Below are 16,654 nucleotides of genomic sequence, written 5' to 3' on the forward strand. Positions count from 1 at the left end.
TTTCCTGTTCCAAGTGCAAAAGACAGAATTGGCACGTGCCATGTTTTATGCATAATAAGGAAAAGAATAAAATTGAAAACATCCATTATTTATCACAATATTATGCCTCTAACTGAACAGCTTATGTCATTTCCTTGTCACTGCTTTTTCTATGTATTCTAGTATTTGGCTGTCGATGTGCTCTGTTTCAGCTCAGAAGATATTCCTCAAAATTAAAAGAATTTTTTGTTCTCCTCAAAATGTATCATTGTTTTTCAACGCCTAGGATTCTTTATATCTGCTCAATAGTCCCCTGACTGGAAAATTTAATGTAAGAGGATTTTATTGGGATAACAATGGACACCCCAAGTCTATCTCATTACATTAACTAGCTGTATAACTTTATTCAAAAAGAAAGTTTGTTTGTTAATAATTCAAAATTATTGTTTCACCCTCAGTCAGTCAATACTTTTACACAATAATCCTTAATAATTATTCTTGCATAGCTATAAAATCATAACCTTTATTATTGAATTCCATCAACTGTTTACAGAATGAACAAATATATAATGCCACTATTTTAAAATTGAACATTTATTAGGAAAATACATTTTTAGAAAACACTTGATAAAGACCCAATAACTGCTAAATACAATAATGATTAATCAATTTTAATGAATATATAAATGAATTGGTAGCAGAAAAAACAGAAGAAAAGTTGAACTTGACTCAAATGAAGCCACTGCATGCTCTATCTCCATCTCTGTAGGCTAGAAAAAAAAGAAACATCACTGTTAATTAAGAAAGAGTACAGCATGGGTCTAGGACTACCTAAATATTCAAAATCTAAACTTCATTCAACACGGTGCAGATAATACTGTGAAGAGAAAGGGCTTGTCCTGTGGTTAATAATTGAACCAAACAACAGACTTTTCACTGCGGAAATGGAATTGTGACCTGCGGCTCGACCACATTTCCATTTCCTTATTTGAAACATTATAGGGAAGGGATTTAACTAAGATTAAATATTCATAAATAAAACAAGACTAGGATAATCTCGATGATAGATAGATAGATAGATAGATAGATAGATAGATAGATAGATAGATAGATAGATAGATAGATAGATAGATAGATAGACAAGCTATCGTAGTTATATGAAGTCTCCTGTTTTTTGTTCATCAATATATCGCGGCAATATAAGAGTAAAAAGAAAAAGCTTTTCAATGTGAAAGTCTTACGTTATGTAGGTGACGTTTCGGTTGTGGTAGGTGGCATCTCTATTTCAGTGTCCCCCGATGCCTGAGGAGCCATCACTGCCATAGCAACCACCACCTGCTCCGCCTGTGGAGGCAACCCCCCAGCTGACCTGTGCGGGTGACCAGCATGGCCGGACACCTTTTCTCTGCTTCGGAACGAGTTCCTGATGCCGCTGGACAGGCGAGTGGAGAAGCGCCTCACCGCCCCCCCGATGCCCGCCAGACCGCGCTGGTTCTTTTTCAGTAAGCCTACATCATCTTCCAGCTCCGCCACAGGCACCTCGATGTTTCCGGAGTACCAGAAGACCCACCAAATGAGGCTGAGGAAGATGATAATGGCACCCGCGTAGATGAGTAAGTCGTAGAAAAAGACGGTGACAAAGACCCCGATAAGAAGGACCGACAGGCCCACCGTGTCAAAGGCCACCGCGGCCCAGAAACAGCAGGTGCAGCGACCCAGGCCCCGGAAGTCCTGCTCCATGTCAGGAGCGACGTGTGGGACGCCAATTTGAGTTCTCTGGCAGTAACCGCCGCTCTCCCCGAGCCTCAGCCCTGCAGCATCGAGTTTCAGGTCGCCTGTAAGGTGAACCAGGTGAGCTGCAGCTGCTCGAGCACGAGCAGAACGGGGCGTGGTTCAATGCAGAGGGGTGGCTCCAACTCCTACCTGTTCCCGGACATTTCTTTGAAGAAATACTGGAAATATTATTACAAAATCGTCACAAATTTTATTTTGGTAGGGCATCAAACATGTTTACATCATATCGTTTCTCTGTGTTGTTCACAAGGTAGTCAGGTTCACTCTGCTTCCCCAAGCTGAAGGCTTCTTTTTCCACATATACTCAAAAATCACAAAATCATGTAACAGGAATCAGGGAGTTATTTTACACATAGTGTATGAAAAATGACAAAATATATTATTCATCAACAAGGTACTTAAAATAGATTTAACTCAGAACCACTGAGCGTATGTGTTGTGGGTGTAAAAACAGAGGTACAGGAGTATCATACCAGCAGGATGTAGTATCATTCTCTGAAACTGGAAGTCAAAATAGGCCAGCCCATTTACTGAATGGTAGGAGGAAACGACCAAAATAGCCATTTAGGACCAGTTTTGTTTTGATTTTTACATCAGGTGAGAGGATATATAAAAAATATGATCTCATTATGTAAATCTCAGTTAAAATGGTGTTGAGCATTAGTGCATTTCACATTGAAAAATCAATCCTTTTGATTATGACTAGGGTCAGATAACAAAACCATATGGCGGTGACTGTGGGAGTCAGAGATGCTGAACTGCTGATGCTGATCTTGTCCATGCAGGTATATACTGCAGTTATTTCTGTTTTTGTTTTAGAGCATCCTTGTCTTTTCTAGTAAGTGTTGTTTCTCTCTCTGTGGTTTCGGTTGTTACTGTTCAAGTTAATCGTTTGATGGTCCTGTTGAGCTCAGAATAGAACAGAATAGAAATAAATGAAACAATTTGAAAATAATTTGAAACCAGCTCAAATACCAGGTCATTTCCAGCTGCTCAACTATTTAAAACAGCAATATATTAATCATTCATATGGTTATGCTACAGTCACCAGTATGGTCTGTTGGATCAGGTGGTAGTGAGGCTGTAGGCCCATTCCTTGGAATCATTGATAGCATAATTAACTTTAAAAAACAAACAAAAAAACATTTTAGAGAGGTTTTCTGATAGCAGGGAGACTACCAAGGTAACCTGGAGCAATGTTCCAAACCACCAAATGCTCACATGGGGCTGGGGTGCCTTCGCCCATATGCAGATGGGATAGGCTCCAGCACACTCCTGGTGACCCTCAAAGAGATAAAGCCGTAAATAAAATTATTAAAATTGCTTTCCTTTTTTCATCCAGTGACTTCAAATATTATCCAGTTCAACTACCAAAATTCCTGTCTAAAACATGGTGGCGCTAAAGCGGTATAAAAAACTGTTCCCAAAAGGAATTATTATGAGATCTTTTGACATGTACATACAGACAAAATACATACCAAGTCACTAATAACTGCAGGTCCACAAAGGCATCAGTATTAACCATCCATGGTGACATTACCAATGACATTTCTGTTGAACATCCTTATATGACATTAGTCACTGACTTCTAATGGGTTGCTATGGCAACACAACCAGTAGCAAATGTTTCTGAAAGAAATCTAAAGTGTTCAGAGTTACATAACCTCAGAATATAGACCACACTTTGGTTTCCCAATTTATTTTATTGTCATAGTTGTTTGCTTTCATAACATTTGAACACGCTCAAGCACACTGCCAGAACGCCACAAGAAACCAAAAATAATTGGGTAAAAGCAAAATGAGACATGTACACCCAAGATAACATCTTGGTTTAAGTTGTAACTGGTTTAAGTTCATCCAAACAATTTCTGTTCCAATTTACTTCTGAAAAATCTTTTTTTTTTTTAATTTTGAGACCAAAACCCCAATCCACATCTGCTTACATACATAACTTCTGCCATTTGTAATTGATTTAAAAAAAATCTGAAGAAAGTAATGATGTAGAGGTGAGGTTAAACCGGAGTAGAGGGGAGAGGTACAGGTGGAGGGAAGGCTAATGCAGAAATGGCATAGCTGAGCTCTCAATATGAGAAAGCTGACTCGTGTGGACTTCATCTTGGTTTGTCATTTGCTTTAAAAAAGGGTTCTCACATGAGTTTTAATTTTTTTCTGAAGCTGATCTTCGGCACGCAGAAGTGGGGCGTGGCAAGGAGGCGCCGTCACCTCCTGCAACAGTGTGGGTGGGTAATGACCAAGCTCTGCCCCACTCTTCAACAGGACCTTTGAAAACTCTTCTAAGTTCAGTCCCGCTCATCAACCAGCTTCAGCACCTTACCGATGGCGATGGTCTTACCTGAAACACACAGTATTTCAGCTTTCAGTTAAAAGCCAACACACCATGTTGCTGTTCTTGCTGCAGGTATTCAACTGTTCGGTAGTCTATCCCACCCAGAGCAGAGCGGTATATTACTCCAGGCTGGAACTGCACATATGGCAGTGTACAAGACAATAGCTTGATGCCATCTGGAAGTTGTTTCGCATGAACAGTAAAAATCACACCTGTGTAATATTGTTTCAGGTGTGAACTCTACACTATGAATGCAGGACAAATTCTATATACCGTATTTCCACTACTATAAGGCGCACCTAAAACACTGAGATTTTCTCAAAAATCGACGGTGCGCCTTATAACATGGTGCGCCTTGTGTGTGGACTGAGTTCCCAAATCTGCTGTGCGCCTTTGGTGGGTGCACGATGGTAAACGCTGCGCCAATCGATGAGCGGCACACCTACGCTTAAGGATCCCCTAAAATGGCGCCGGTCAAGCGAGACGTGCATGAATGAGGCTTACTTTAAACTGCAGGCCATCGAATATGCGGCTGAAAATGGCAATCGAGCAATCTTAGTGTTTTCGCTTTATGAGGCGGCGGCATATCTCCATACGCGCGAGGACAACTGTTGCGCAGCGGCTGCCCGCGGATTACCAGGAGAGGGTGGCCATCTTCCCTAACCCTAACCCTAACCAGGAGAGGGTGGCCATCTTCCCTAACCCTAACCAGGAGAGGGTGGCCATCTTCCCTAACCCTAACCCTAACCAGGAGAGGGCGGCCATCTTCCCTAACCCTAACCAGGAGAGGGTGGCCATCTTCCCTAACCCTAACCAGGAGAGGGCGGCCATCTTCCCTAACCCTAACCCTAACCAGGAGAGGGCGGCCATCTTCCCTAACCCTAACCAGGAGAGGGCGGCCATCTTCCGCACCTACTGCCGCGACAAGATAACCGCGCCCAGCCACACTATGACTTTTACCTTCCCTTTGACCCACAAAATGGAGAAAAAGGGACCGGCACGGTGGCGATACGTGCAACGGGGCATGAGAAGTCGTCGTTCACTGTGGTTCTCGGCTGCCATGGAAACGGACAGAGCGCTGGATGACGGAAGGCGAACACTCCTTCACAAAGACTATGAGGCAGCGGCGGGCAAGTTATGCCACCATATGCGGGTGGATTGTAGACGCATGGGCTATGATACCGTCTTCATGTATTGGAAGAGCTTTCACAAAATCAACGCTGAACCGGAACCGGTCGGTGAGTCCGATTCAGATAGAGGAATTCGGGATGTTGGACATTGAAATAGTGCAGCTGTTTAATTCAGACACAGAAGACGAAAACATTGATGGTTTTGTGGCGGAAGAATGAATATTTTGTTCAATAAATGTGTCGAAACTCACTGTTTTACTTCCGTTGTCATTTTTTACTGTATGTTTCAGCATGCGCCTAATAATACGGTGCGCATTATGTATGTTCTAAACACAGATATAGCACCAGTAACTGAGACTGCGCCTTTTAATACAGTGCACCTTATGGTCGTGAAAATACGGTATTTTCCAGCCATAATAGGTTTTGACTTTTGTTGAAATAAATGGATAAATAATTTAAAGTAAACCAACATTTCATTTAGAAATAAAACATTCTGAGAAGCATTTTCAGAGAATGTAATGGCAAGAGACACTTTAGCACCTCTTAATTCTTACCCTCATCTCGCAAAGTAAATCGTCCCATCTGAGGAAATTCTTTAAAGGTCTCAAGGCAAATGGTTCCCGCGGTGCGCAGACGGGCAATGCAGACCTGGTCCTGTTTCACAAATCGGGGTCTCTTCGGACTCTTTGCTCCCGTCTTTTTGTCTACCAGACAGATTAAGGCCTGCAGATAGAATCAAAGGCCAAAAAATGAACACGTAGAACTCAATGTCATCCCACTCCATATGCCATGAACAGCATTAATCTTTAAGGACCTACAGTATGTGTCTCACCTTAATTTGCACTTCTTCAATGCAGGTGTGAATGTGAAGGACTGCATTGTAACCTGGACAGATGATGGATTTGTGTTCAATGATGACTATCTGTGGAGAGATACAAAGACAATGCTGATTATTTAGAAAATCATTATGAAACACATTTATGCTGTATTACAACCAGAGGGTTTTTTTGAGGTTGTTTAGCTCTGACAGTTATGATCATTTCTAGCTTGCAATAGAAAATGTGACATTATTAAACATTATGACAGTTTGCATGGAATGCCTTAATTATCTCAAATATACTGACAGTTTCTATTTTGGGAACTATATTATTCATATACAGCAAAAAAAACGCCAATATTATATTATTGAAGAAGCCATTGTCCTTTCTTGATGATCTTTTACAAACCTTTGACAAACATTCTCTATGGAGTTTAAACTTAAAGGCCCCACAATTAAAGAATAGCCGCAGTGAAGTTTGCAGATCAACAGTCAACCAGTCCTAGCATAATAAATAAATAATGTTTCTGGTAAACCATGTTTGAGAAACAAATATAGCATCTCTGATGAGTAAAAATATACATCCTACAAGTACAAAAATGTTTATCTCACAGTAAAAAAAAAAAAAGAAAAAAAGGACCTTACAAGTAAAAAAAGATCCATGTTAATGATTTTTGCAGAAATTCCAGGAGTCCCACATAACCTCAGAATTTCATCATTCATAACAGCAGGCAGCCTTGTAAGTCACTCTAAACCACTGATGTTTTATCTCCGTGAGACTGGGAGGTCCAATCCAAATGGTAATGCATAAGCTAGCTTGCTTATCAGGAATGAAGGCCATTTGAGCCAGATATTATGAATCCTATTTCCAACGTCTCCTTGACAAAGCCCTTAAAGATTTGTTTCTGACAACTCCCCCTTCCCCAGAAATACTTAAAACACTAAATCCGCCTGCCTATGAGAAGATATTTTATTAGATTTGTCAAAAGTAATAAGTTCTGAAAGATTGGCCTGAAAATCAATGTTAAAATATCTGCATGCAGAAATTAATATACAAGTCAGCCAGAACAAAGAAAAAGGGGTAAGGGAAGAGAAGAGGAGAGCAGTGTGAGAAAGAGTGACGAGGACAAGGACAAATTCTGCTCTTCTGGCTGCCTGCCTTCCCAACTTATCTCGCTGTCTGACTTACCACTATGTCAACAAAAATCATTTAATGGCACAGTTAAGGAGCGCTTGTATGTCACCCATCTCCCAGCACTTAAACACACGAGTGAATAAGCGCATTCCTTGGCATAGTGGCAGTGATGATGTCACCTTGTGATTCTGCAGAGCAGCAACTCAGCTGAACTTGCAGAGATTACAGAACGCTAAGCCACTCAGGGCCCACAGGGAGGCGGGACGGAACGTGAAGAGGCGGAGTTGTGGCGTCGCCATGTAGGATTCGCAATATCATGGCAGACTGTTGCTCGAGCCTTTCAGTTTGTGTAGCTCAGAGCAGATAAAACAGGGGTCTGCAGCATGGTGTAGCGTTCACAGTGCCACCTGCTGTTGTGAAATTGGTTCTGCATTTGCAAACCTGACTTATTCTCTTAATTTCCCCCAAATTACAGCAAGTCATATATGGTAACAGACCTTTAATGCATGGTTATGATGTTGCTGATTAACAACACAGGATAAAACATGTCAACAATTGCAACCAGGCTGCTAATGGGTGAATTCCACAGATGTTAAACTTTGTTTAATCCACATCTGCAATGCAACACTTACCTGGGCATCAAAGATGCGCCCTGAGTGGCAGAGGTTCTCAGCATTACACAGGATAAAACCAGGTAGGATTTCCTCCTCCTCAATGCCCTTCAAACGAAGTTTCAGGTTCTCCCCAGGTCCGGCGTTGTCTGTCTCCACGTCATCTGACAGAAGACTTAACACCTCCACAACATGCTACACAAGGACATACAAGAAGTTTAATTAGGACAATCTTACCAGGTTCTATATATTAATATAGATGGTAACAGCAGCCATGTTATTGAATCAGGATGTAGGATTTCTTACTCTGTTTGGCATCATGACCAGCTGCTGGGCTTTACTGATGGAGCCTGATTCTAATTTGCCCAGAATCACTATTCCCATGTCCTGATGAAACAGAGTCCAAGATGCTAATTCAGTTACAATGAAATGACCTGTGATTTGTGTCATATTCTGATATTTTTTAGTTGGTTAATCCATTAAATTGAATTGCAAACATGAACATAAACCTACAGAAATTACACATGAACCTTTTTAATGATTTCATTGCAAGTGGTCAGATTATAATACCAATTACCACATACTCATGTCTTGGGCAAAATATGAGGTAATTTTCAGAAAGAAATAGCAATATTTTGTGGAATCTGCAGTTTTATCTTGAGCATGTGGTTAGAATAGTTTATAGGTTTCTGAAGTGTCAGCACTGACATCCAACATTACTAGTAACTCATTATATTCTTTTTTTTTTAAAAGCCTGAACCACATGTTTTTGTTTCAAGTTGCAACATTCTCACCTTGTATTTATCTACGATGGGCAATCTGACAGGGCCGTCACTTGATCTGTTTAAATTTGGCAAACTGTCCAAATACGGAATGAAGGGTAACCCTCTGAAAACAACAATATGGACATTAGTAAAAAGAGAATAATGACAGTGATCATTCCATACTATATAGAGCTGGTCAGAAGAGAGAGGAGGACTTACGAATACCAGGAGCAAATGTCAGTGGGGTCCTTCAGGTTGGCTCCAGTCATTCCAGAGCATGGCATAAAATGAATATCCTTCTTTGGGTTAAAACCCACTTTCTTCAAAAATGGCACTAGTTTCTCCTTACACTCTTCATATCTGTGAGTTTGACAACAGGATAAACATTAAAGAACTTCAAAGACAGATGAAACACCGCAGATGTTGAAAATGTGTATTAACACTACACATTTTCCTGAAACATGACTCCAGCGACAATGGATAAAGACAGGCCTTCCTCCAGAACTATAGCCTTACCAGGCAACAGGGCAAAACAATTGCTCAAAGAAAAGCAGTTTTTTTTTTGTTTTTTTTTAAACACAGCGAGGGCAATCATGATGTTTTAGTTACCTATTATACTTGTACCCACCTATCCAGGCTCCAGTTGACTGTAGAATCATCCATTTTATTCACCAGAACAACCAGGTGCTTGACGCCAGCTGTTTTGGCCAACATGGCATGTTCCTGTGTCTGTCCGCCCTTTTCAAAGCCAGTCTCAAATTCACCTTTCCGTGCTGAGATGACCTAAAGATTGGCAATAGCATTAAAATTCCTGGCTGCTTCAACAGAGGGCAAGAATTGCTAAGATGTAGGGAGCAAAAAATGGATGTATTTTTATTCTCAGATCGGACTGACAAATGTCTACAACCCTTAACAGAATATTTGTGCCTCTTGCTTTCCTTTCACATCAACAAGGTAGGGCCGGGCCGATACGTCAACACCTCACATGATCATCCCTTTTACTTTTTGTCCCAACATTAGCTTTAGGATAAGCCACACGCAAAATACGTTTTTGTTACAATGTCATGATCGACACAGAGATGTGGCATGTTGTTATGAAGTATATATTTTTAAAAAAGCAGTCAATACATTAAAAATAATTATTAGCTGCAGCCTTATAGCAAGGTAGAGAAAAGTACAAGGTAAAAAATTGAGTACTTGTTTAGGCATTTTCAGAGTATTTTGCATTAGAATTCAAATAAAATGCGTCTACAAACTAACCCGACATGAGACTAACATGAGACTCATAATGTTCTTATTTAGAACTCACCAGAACAGCCAAATCAGCTTGTGATGCACCTCCGATCATATTGGGCACAAAACTTTTGTGGCCTGGGGCGTCTAGGATGGTAAAGTGCTTTTTCTCTGTCTCAAAGTAGGCCCGGCCTACCTCCACGGTCTTCCCTTTGTCTCTTTCCTCTTGGTTGGTGTCTAAGGCCCAAGACAAATACCTGAGAGACAAGAAGAGAAAGTTATTCTAACACTGTAACGCTAATCAGAAATCCAAAACTGTGTCTGAAGTTAGATTAAATAAAGATGGTGTCTGCACCTACCAGGTTTCCCGATTTTTTTCCTTGGCTTCTCTTTCATATTTCTCTAAAGTTCTCTTGTCTACCATGCCTGTTAGATACCTGACATTGATGGGAAAAACAAAACAGCCGATATGTTCAGGAGTCGCTGCCGTCGGTGTAATTTCTTGTATTTCCCATGAAAGCAGTGATCTGAGAAAGACACTCACATGATCTGTCCCCCGATAGTGGATTTGCCTGCATCTGGAAGAGACAAACAATTTAAATTTAGATTCAACTACTTTTTTATTGGAATCGTTGGTAACTTGCCTAATACAATTTCCTGATCAGGGCTGAAATAATGACAATGTTTACCTTAGACATTTATGAAAACATTCTAGCACGTATCTTGACCTGTTTAGCGTTTCTAATGTCATCCTCAATAATATATTGCTCCTAAATAAACAAGGGTATAAATGTGGACATCACTACTGACGCAGGTGAACAGATGTTTGAACTGACCTACGTGGCCGATAAACACAACATTGATGTGTTCCTTTCTTGGGGCGTCTGGTTGGGTAGGTGGAACCTTGGGCACTGGCGATTCTTCCTCCTCCTCCATCATCTCAGGAGCAAGCTCCTCTGATGCTGCTTGCACCTCTGGCCCCCTGTCACCACCTCCAGGCTCCTCCTCATCTGGCTCAGCCTCTTTCTGGTCCCATGGCTCCTCTGTGCTCATCTCCGTGTCCCCGTTCTCTAGAGCACACTCTGCACAAACAGGAAAAAAAAGAATTTACATCGGGCCTTAACTTAAATAGTTGGGGCATATTTAGATGGACACAGGTACTGTATTATCTTTACTTTATGGTAAAAGAAGCACGTTCTGAGCAGTCATTCTCACAAGAGACACTTTATAGGGATGCTGATTCCCCAGACTTTTCCATCAGCATTTTAAGCTCTGCCAACCAGACCTTCTATAAGTCTAAAAAACATCAAAATTATTCTATAATCTGAAATAGTCTCAAACAACACAAAAGAATTGTGTGACAGATGATTTTGTCAGTGTGTGGTTAGGGGAAAATGAAGAGGCTGCTGTACAGTATAAGGACCAGTGAGTTCAAAGACTGGCCCTGGTGGTGAACACTGTACAAAACAGGCTCTAGTGATTACTCTCCCTCTCAGAGAAATTTACCATGTTTTAGAGCATGTACTTAGCTTCCAACGACTTTTCAAAGAGAATGTGGGCAGACAATGGTGGGATATTCAACAGTAGTTCAGATGCTCTTACGGTGAAATGCAAGAAACTGTTAAAGGTAAAAGTAAATTTCAAGATTGGTCAAAGTTTTTTTTATCATCCTCAGTGTCAACACAGTAATTAGGCTCTAAGTTCTGACTCATTCTTGGCTGAAAGCTCTCGACACCAGATAAACTCAATATAAAAAAAGATATTCACTGTTTGAACTGAGTGTGTGTAAATTTTAATCAGAGATTTCAGCTCTTTGCACCGAGAAAGCAGCAACATGCCTGAACGCCAATGAGATGAACAAGTTGGTACAAAGTGGGGTAATTAAAAGCCCACCTCAACCATTCATAAATGTGGAAAGTGTGACAGTGCAGACAACATCTTTAAACTATGACTTGTCGGAGAAAACTAAGCCGAGATAGTTGCAGAGCGAATCACCTTCCAGATGAGCAGAGGCCAAACTCACCCCAACCATGACAGCAATGGTCAACGACCTATTGTCACACTTTCCTATTTCTTTTATTCCAACGGGATGCTGTTTATGGCATCTTTATGCCAGTTTTGAGCAGCTTAACATCACTAGCGATCTTACAAAATAGTGGTTGTCCTGTCTGAACTGATTACACCAAAAGAGTGCAGCCAACATGATAAAGTAAGTTCCAGAGAGCCCGAACTATTGAGAACAGGAGATAAAGCCGAGACCTTCAGTTAGGCTGTGGTGAGAAGTGGCTCCCGATAGTGGTCGCTTCAAACTTCTGTTTCCAGTCAGTGACTTATCTTTGAAACCAATCTCTCATCTTTGCACAACAGACTTGGAAAGAAATTAAAGAAAAAACAAATTCTGGAACCTGAAATCTCTTTAAAACCTCCACCTTGAGCAGTCTAAAGCGATTTGATTTTTAAAGCAAAAGTCTAACCAATTATGAGCATTAGCGACACATCATTTTTATAATGCAGTGAATGCATCCGTCCCTTTTAGAGGAATGAATTTTTTTAAAATGCACATTAATTCTAATAGTAAAAGCATTTCAGTCCAAAGATTTTGTACCTGATACTGAAATAAGCAACAATCAAATCCTCAACCCATCGCTACTAAGCTTTCCAGCTGTGGAACTTTATCCAACATTTCAGGCTGATTATGTGATACGTCCACATTGAGGCGATATGAATTAAGACATAAAATTAAAAAGGAGGGTGATTATTATCCAGCCGTCTAACTTGTGTCTAAAATGTGGGTTGTTGCTGTTCAAATTGTGACATCCCTCTATAATGCCGAAGGGAAAGAGTTAAATTTTAAACAAACATTCGTTGTATTAGAATACCACAAACTCCAATTCAGTTTCATGATGGTACAAATTAGGCTGGCGTATGTTTCCACTGAACAGTGATCAGCCCAGATGCTGAGTCAGCTACACATGTTGAGACACGGTTGCACAATAACGTCACTTTTCAGGACGTATCTGCTGGCCACAACACTGCTTCTTCTGGGTTGTCCAGTTGGCCTTGGTTTATCTTTTCTATGCACAGACAAAGTGTGTGATTTGTAATTTTGGCATTTACATGGAGATATCTTGGAACAAAAAGCAAAATCTGTTTACATTTATTCAATGCAAGTGAATATGTTGTAGTATTCAAGGAAAATTCACTACTCTAGTACACATTCTCTATATTACACTTTATTGTTTCATTTTAAGCAACATTTCATGTGTTAATGTCCGTATCTAGTTAGGGCAGACTTCCTTCAGTGGTAAAATAGCCAGATGTGACTTTTCCTTTCCAAAATTTACAGTGTTTTTGTGAATGGAGCTGGACTCCCCAGTGGATACACACCTTCAGGTAAGATAGGTAGCTTCACTGGACTGCACATTGCTGTAGAATACTTTGAATGACAGTATGTATAGAGACACACACATATGCACATTACTAATAGCCTGGAAAGGACCTGTTAGACACACAGACGTGTGAAGTCACACATTCATACACAACCACAAATATGTAACATTCTTAAAGATTCATTAAACCATCGGTTGACCCTATAATAACCTTAAAACTGGTCACCTGGCTGATCTTAAAGATGTTTTGAGTGTACAGTCCGTGCAGAGGTTGGACACATCAATAGTCGCCCTGCAATAGGGGAGAAACGTCTAAATCTTTCACACCAACTCAATACATACCGACATTTTCTGATGCCTCTGTGGAGGATATCTTTTCAACCGCAACTGTAAAAAGATTTAAAAAAAAAAAATCAAGGGTACTGTAATACACTGTACATGTGGGTTAGAGAGGTCAAAGCTTGATTAGGGATGTTTAAAACAATATAATCACTATTTTTGGTCAGAGACTTTTACTGTTTCGTGTCCGGGAACTGTACATGGGGACAACAGTAGATCGCTTTAAAAATCACTAAATCTCAGGTAAAAACGTTCAATTGGATTTCATTTAGGCGGTGACGGCACATGCTCTTATATAAAATGTCCTATTGTACTAATTTTTCCTCCGAATGGCTCCAATCATGTGGTTTTAACTTAAACGTATTTCGCTAATTTTGATCAACAGTGCGTCAGGAAATACACGTCACACTTGGCAATACTGTTCCCGTCAATATGTTCCGAACAAGCTATACCTGTCACCTGATGAATTTTGGCTTGTTTGGAACGATGGCATAAATTCTGCTTTAACGCCACCACTTAAATTAGGATATAGTTCATGTCGGTATTTAAGCGAAAGTGCGACTGAAAGCCATCGCCCGAACACAACTAATCAGCTCTGAAACCATCCAAGCTAGCAAGCTAGCGCCGGTTAGTTGTACCAAGATGAAAATGGTTGGACGACTTTAAAGACAGTCCAATAACCCAGAGTTCAACCCTATATTCACACGAACTTACGCTAACACAGTAGACGAACTGTAGTTTGAGTTGGATCACTTTGGGTGGAAATCAAAATGAATGATTACCTGTTCAAAAAGCGTGGTTTGCTAGTTTACTGTGCTCTGTGGGACGCGTGTCTGTACAGTAGTTAGCAAGCTAGCAACAACCCAGCCCAAGCTCCTCTTAGCAACTAGCTAACAGCTAGCTCCTCAACGTGACTGTCAACTTACCAGCAGAATCTAGATTTTCGTGTGCTTTCGTGGCAAATGCCGGAACAAATTCAGCGGCGTTCACGTTGGGCACAAACGGTTTCGCGTTCACATTTAAGGTTGTGAATGCTGATTCAAGCTGTCCGTCGAGTGTGGCCTCCGAATCGTCCTCTTGTTCCCATGAATCAGGGGCAGTGTCTCTCGGGTCCATCGTGGGTCTCGGATTTTCACCACTGTAAGATTTGAGATACGCAGCTCTGACTCTAAATTAGTGTCCACGCAAACCCTGGTGCAAAGGTCTCCCCTTGGATGACTCGTTAGCGTCCCAACTCGAAGCAGGATGATATAACTCCGAAATTTAGCAGCCGGTTTTCTGTTGCTGAGACACTAAAGAGGATATTCGACTCAGCACTCCCAGAGACTGTCCGCGTGAGCTAATGGGTCCCGTTAGTCGACGACCTAAGCGTGTGGACTTCTGGGAAGTGAAGTTGAATTTGCACATGCAGAAAAACGCCAACGACAGTAAAAGACTACATTTCCCAAAAAGGAAAAGATGCTGAACCACCTCGAGAAGTTTCTGACCTTTACAGAAGTCGCAGATTCGCCACAGATTTTTAAAGAATAATATAGACGCAAAATGAAGAGATGTCGAGAGCTCAGCTTCAGAAGGCTCATTAAGCTTCAAGGTTTTTAAATTCTTCTGTAACATAACCTGGAAAACTGCAAGAAACACTCACCCCGTTGTAGTTTTCAAATTTAAATTAAAAACTCTTACAAATTACACATCTATACCACTGCATACTTTACAAAACAATTATATTATAATCATATGATTTGCATATTTCTTAAAAGTTAACCCATCAATGTACCTCAGCCACCTTTGGGCACAAGGGTGTATGATATAACTGAGAATTAGGAAAAAATAAATATGTAAACTTAATAAAAACTTAATAAAAGTTCATCAACAGTGGAATCACCAGTGAACTGAAAATAGGATAATTACATTGTCCGGCTCTCAATAAACATTTTCTATAAATCTTCACCTTATGAAGTTTTTTAAATTGTAAAATCAAGCACAGATGTTGAAGTAGCCCAACAATAGGGTACAAGCTTCACATGGACTGTGTCTAAATTGTACCTCATAATTGTGCAAAAGAGAAAGATGTTATAAAAATGGAAATCTCTAAGTTTGGACCTCATTCGAGAAATGGCCACATATATAGTTCTCCAGTATTATTTTTTCTGACCGTTCATTAAAGTGTTTGTGTAACAGCTGTGTGGAATTATCCAGCTGCTACTAGGTAGTCTAGTTCTCAAACTGGACAAATGAGATAGTAGATTGCAGACATTTGCATTGACACATTAGACTTAAAGTCGATTCCACAGTGTCATTCCACTGCCTAATTTACCACACTGCTATTTATTTTGCACATAAATGTGCAAGCCAATCAACGGGTCACCCATTACTTCAAACTGAATGACTAACTACCGACAAATCATCAAAATATAAATCTAACTCTTTTAGCACGTGACTCAACCCAATAATTTTGTCTAAACATTTTAACTGTATTTTATTCTTTTATTAAATACAATCATTCAGACAGTGACAGTGGCAGATTAACCTGGTACATTTCATTATATGAAATTAAGATAGTCAATAGTCATAAATCTGATTAAGCATTGTAGGCACAAAAATAATCAGTATAAAAATTATTTTTTAATTTACCCCATGAAATTTAATAACAATTCAATTAGCCTAAGAAAATTAAATACATCCCATTGGCTAATTGATAAGTGCAATAAACAATATAAGACTATCTTCAAATCTTCACTCTGGCTCATGGTTTTAATGAAAATTGAAAAATGAATTTATAATTAATTAAAGAATTAAAGAAAAAATATGATCAAACTCAAGTGGCTGCATAAACTTTTCAATCTAATTTTTCAAAACTATTCAAGTAGGAGCATTCGTTTGTTGTAATCATACTTGAATCCATGTTCAAATGTTGGGACTTTTAAGGTCTAATGATTTATTAAATGCTGTAAAATCAGGCAAAATATCTGCTGTGTTATAACACACAGCCAATGAAAAGAAGTTGAATGCTCCAGCTCCTCAGTTGTGCCAAACAAGGGAGATTGTAGTGAGTGGTGTGCAAGTAAGTGTGCTGACATTGATAGATTCACATAATGCCAAACTAAGAAATGTTTTCA

At 40.0% G+C, this 16,654-nt stretch overlaps 2 protein-coding genes across 4 annotated transcripts; both read right to left on the reverse strand.

Moving 5' to 3' along the window:
- Positions 1–482: 482 nt before the first annotated feature.
- On the reverse strand, positions 483–1,847 carry si:dkeyp-72e1.6 (transmembrane protein 238-like). The gene is made up of 2 exons (XM_057014532.1): positions 1,221–1,847; positions 483–749 (listed from the first exon to the last, which is right to left on the reverse strand). Exon 1 carries the CDS (start codon positions 1,717–1,719, stop codon positions 1,222–1,224), a length of 498 nt encoding a protein of 165 aa, XP_056870512.1. The 5' UTR covers positions 1,720–1,847; the 3' UTR covers positions 483–749; position 1,221.
- A 1,609-nt stretch (positions 1,848–3,456) lies between these two features.
- On the reverse strand, positions 3,457–14,899 carry gspt1l (G1 to S phase transition 1, like). 3 transcript variants are annotated; one of them, XM_057014527.1, is made up of 14 exons: positions 14,465–14,897; positions 13,542–13,586; positions 10,647–10,892; positions 10,355–10,388; positions 10,170–10,247; positions 9,887–10,067; positions 9,206–9,360; positions 8,797–8,937; positions 8,608–8,701; positions 8,120–8,200; positions 7,835–8,008; positions 6,083–6,172; positions 5,805–5,973; positions 3,457–4,126 (listed from the first exon to the last, which is right to left on the reverse strand). In XM_057014527.1, exons 1-14 carry the CDS (start codon positions 14,652–14,654, stop codon positions 4,074–4,076), a joined length of 1,731 nt encoding a protein of 576 aa, XP_056870507.1. In that variant the 5' UTR covers positions 14,655–14,897; the 3' UTR covers positions 3,457–4,073. The 3 variants fall into 3 exon arrangements, with proteins under 3 accessions (XP_056870507.1, XP_056870508.1, XP_056870511.1); XM_057014528.1 differs by lacking the exon at positions 13,542–13,586 and having other exon boundaries at positions 14,465–14,899; XM_057014531.1 differs by lacking the exon at positions 14,465–14,897 and having other exon boundaries at positions 13,426–13,572.
- Positions 14,900–16,654: the final 1,755 nt, after the last annotated feature.

Source organism: Takifugu flavidus, chromosome 18 (assembly GCF_003711565.1).
Source record: "Takifugu flavidus isolate HTHZ2018 chromosome 18, ASM371156v2, whole genome shotgun sequence".
Lineage (NCBI taxonomy): Eukaryota > Metazoa > Chordata > Actinopteri > Tetraodontiformes > Tetraodontidae > Takifugu > Takifugu flavidus.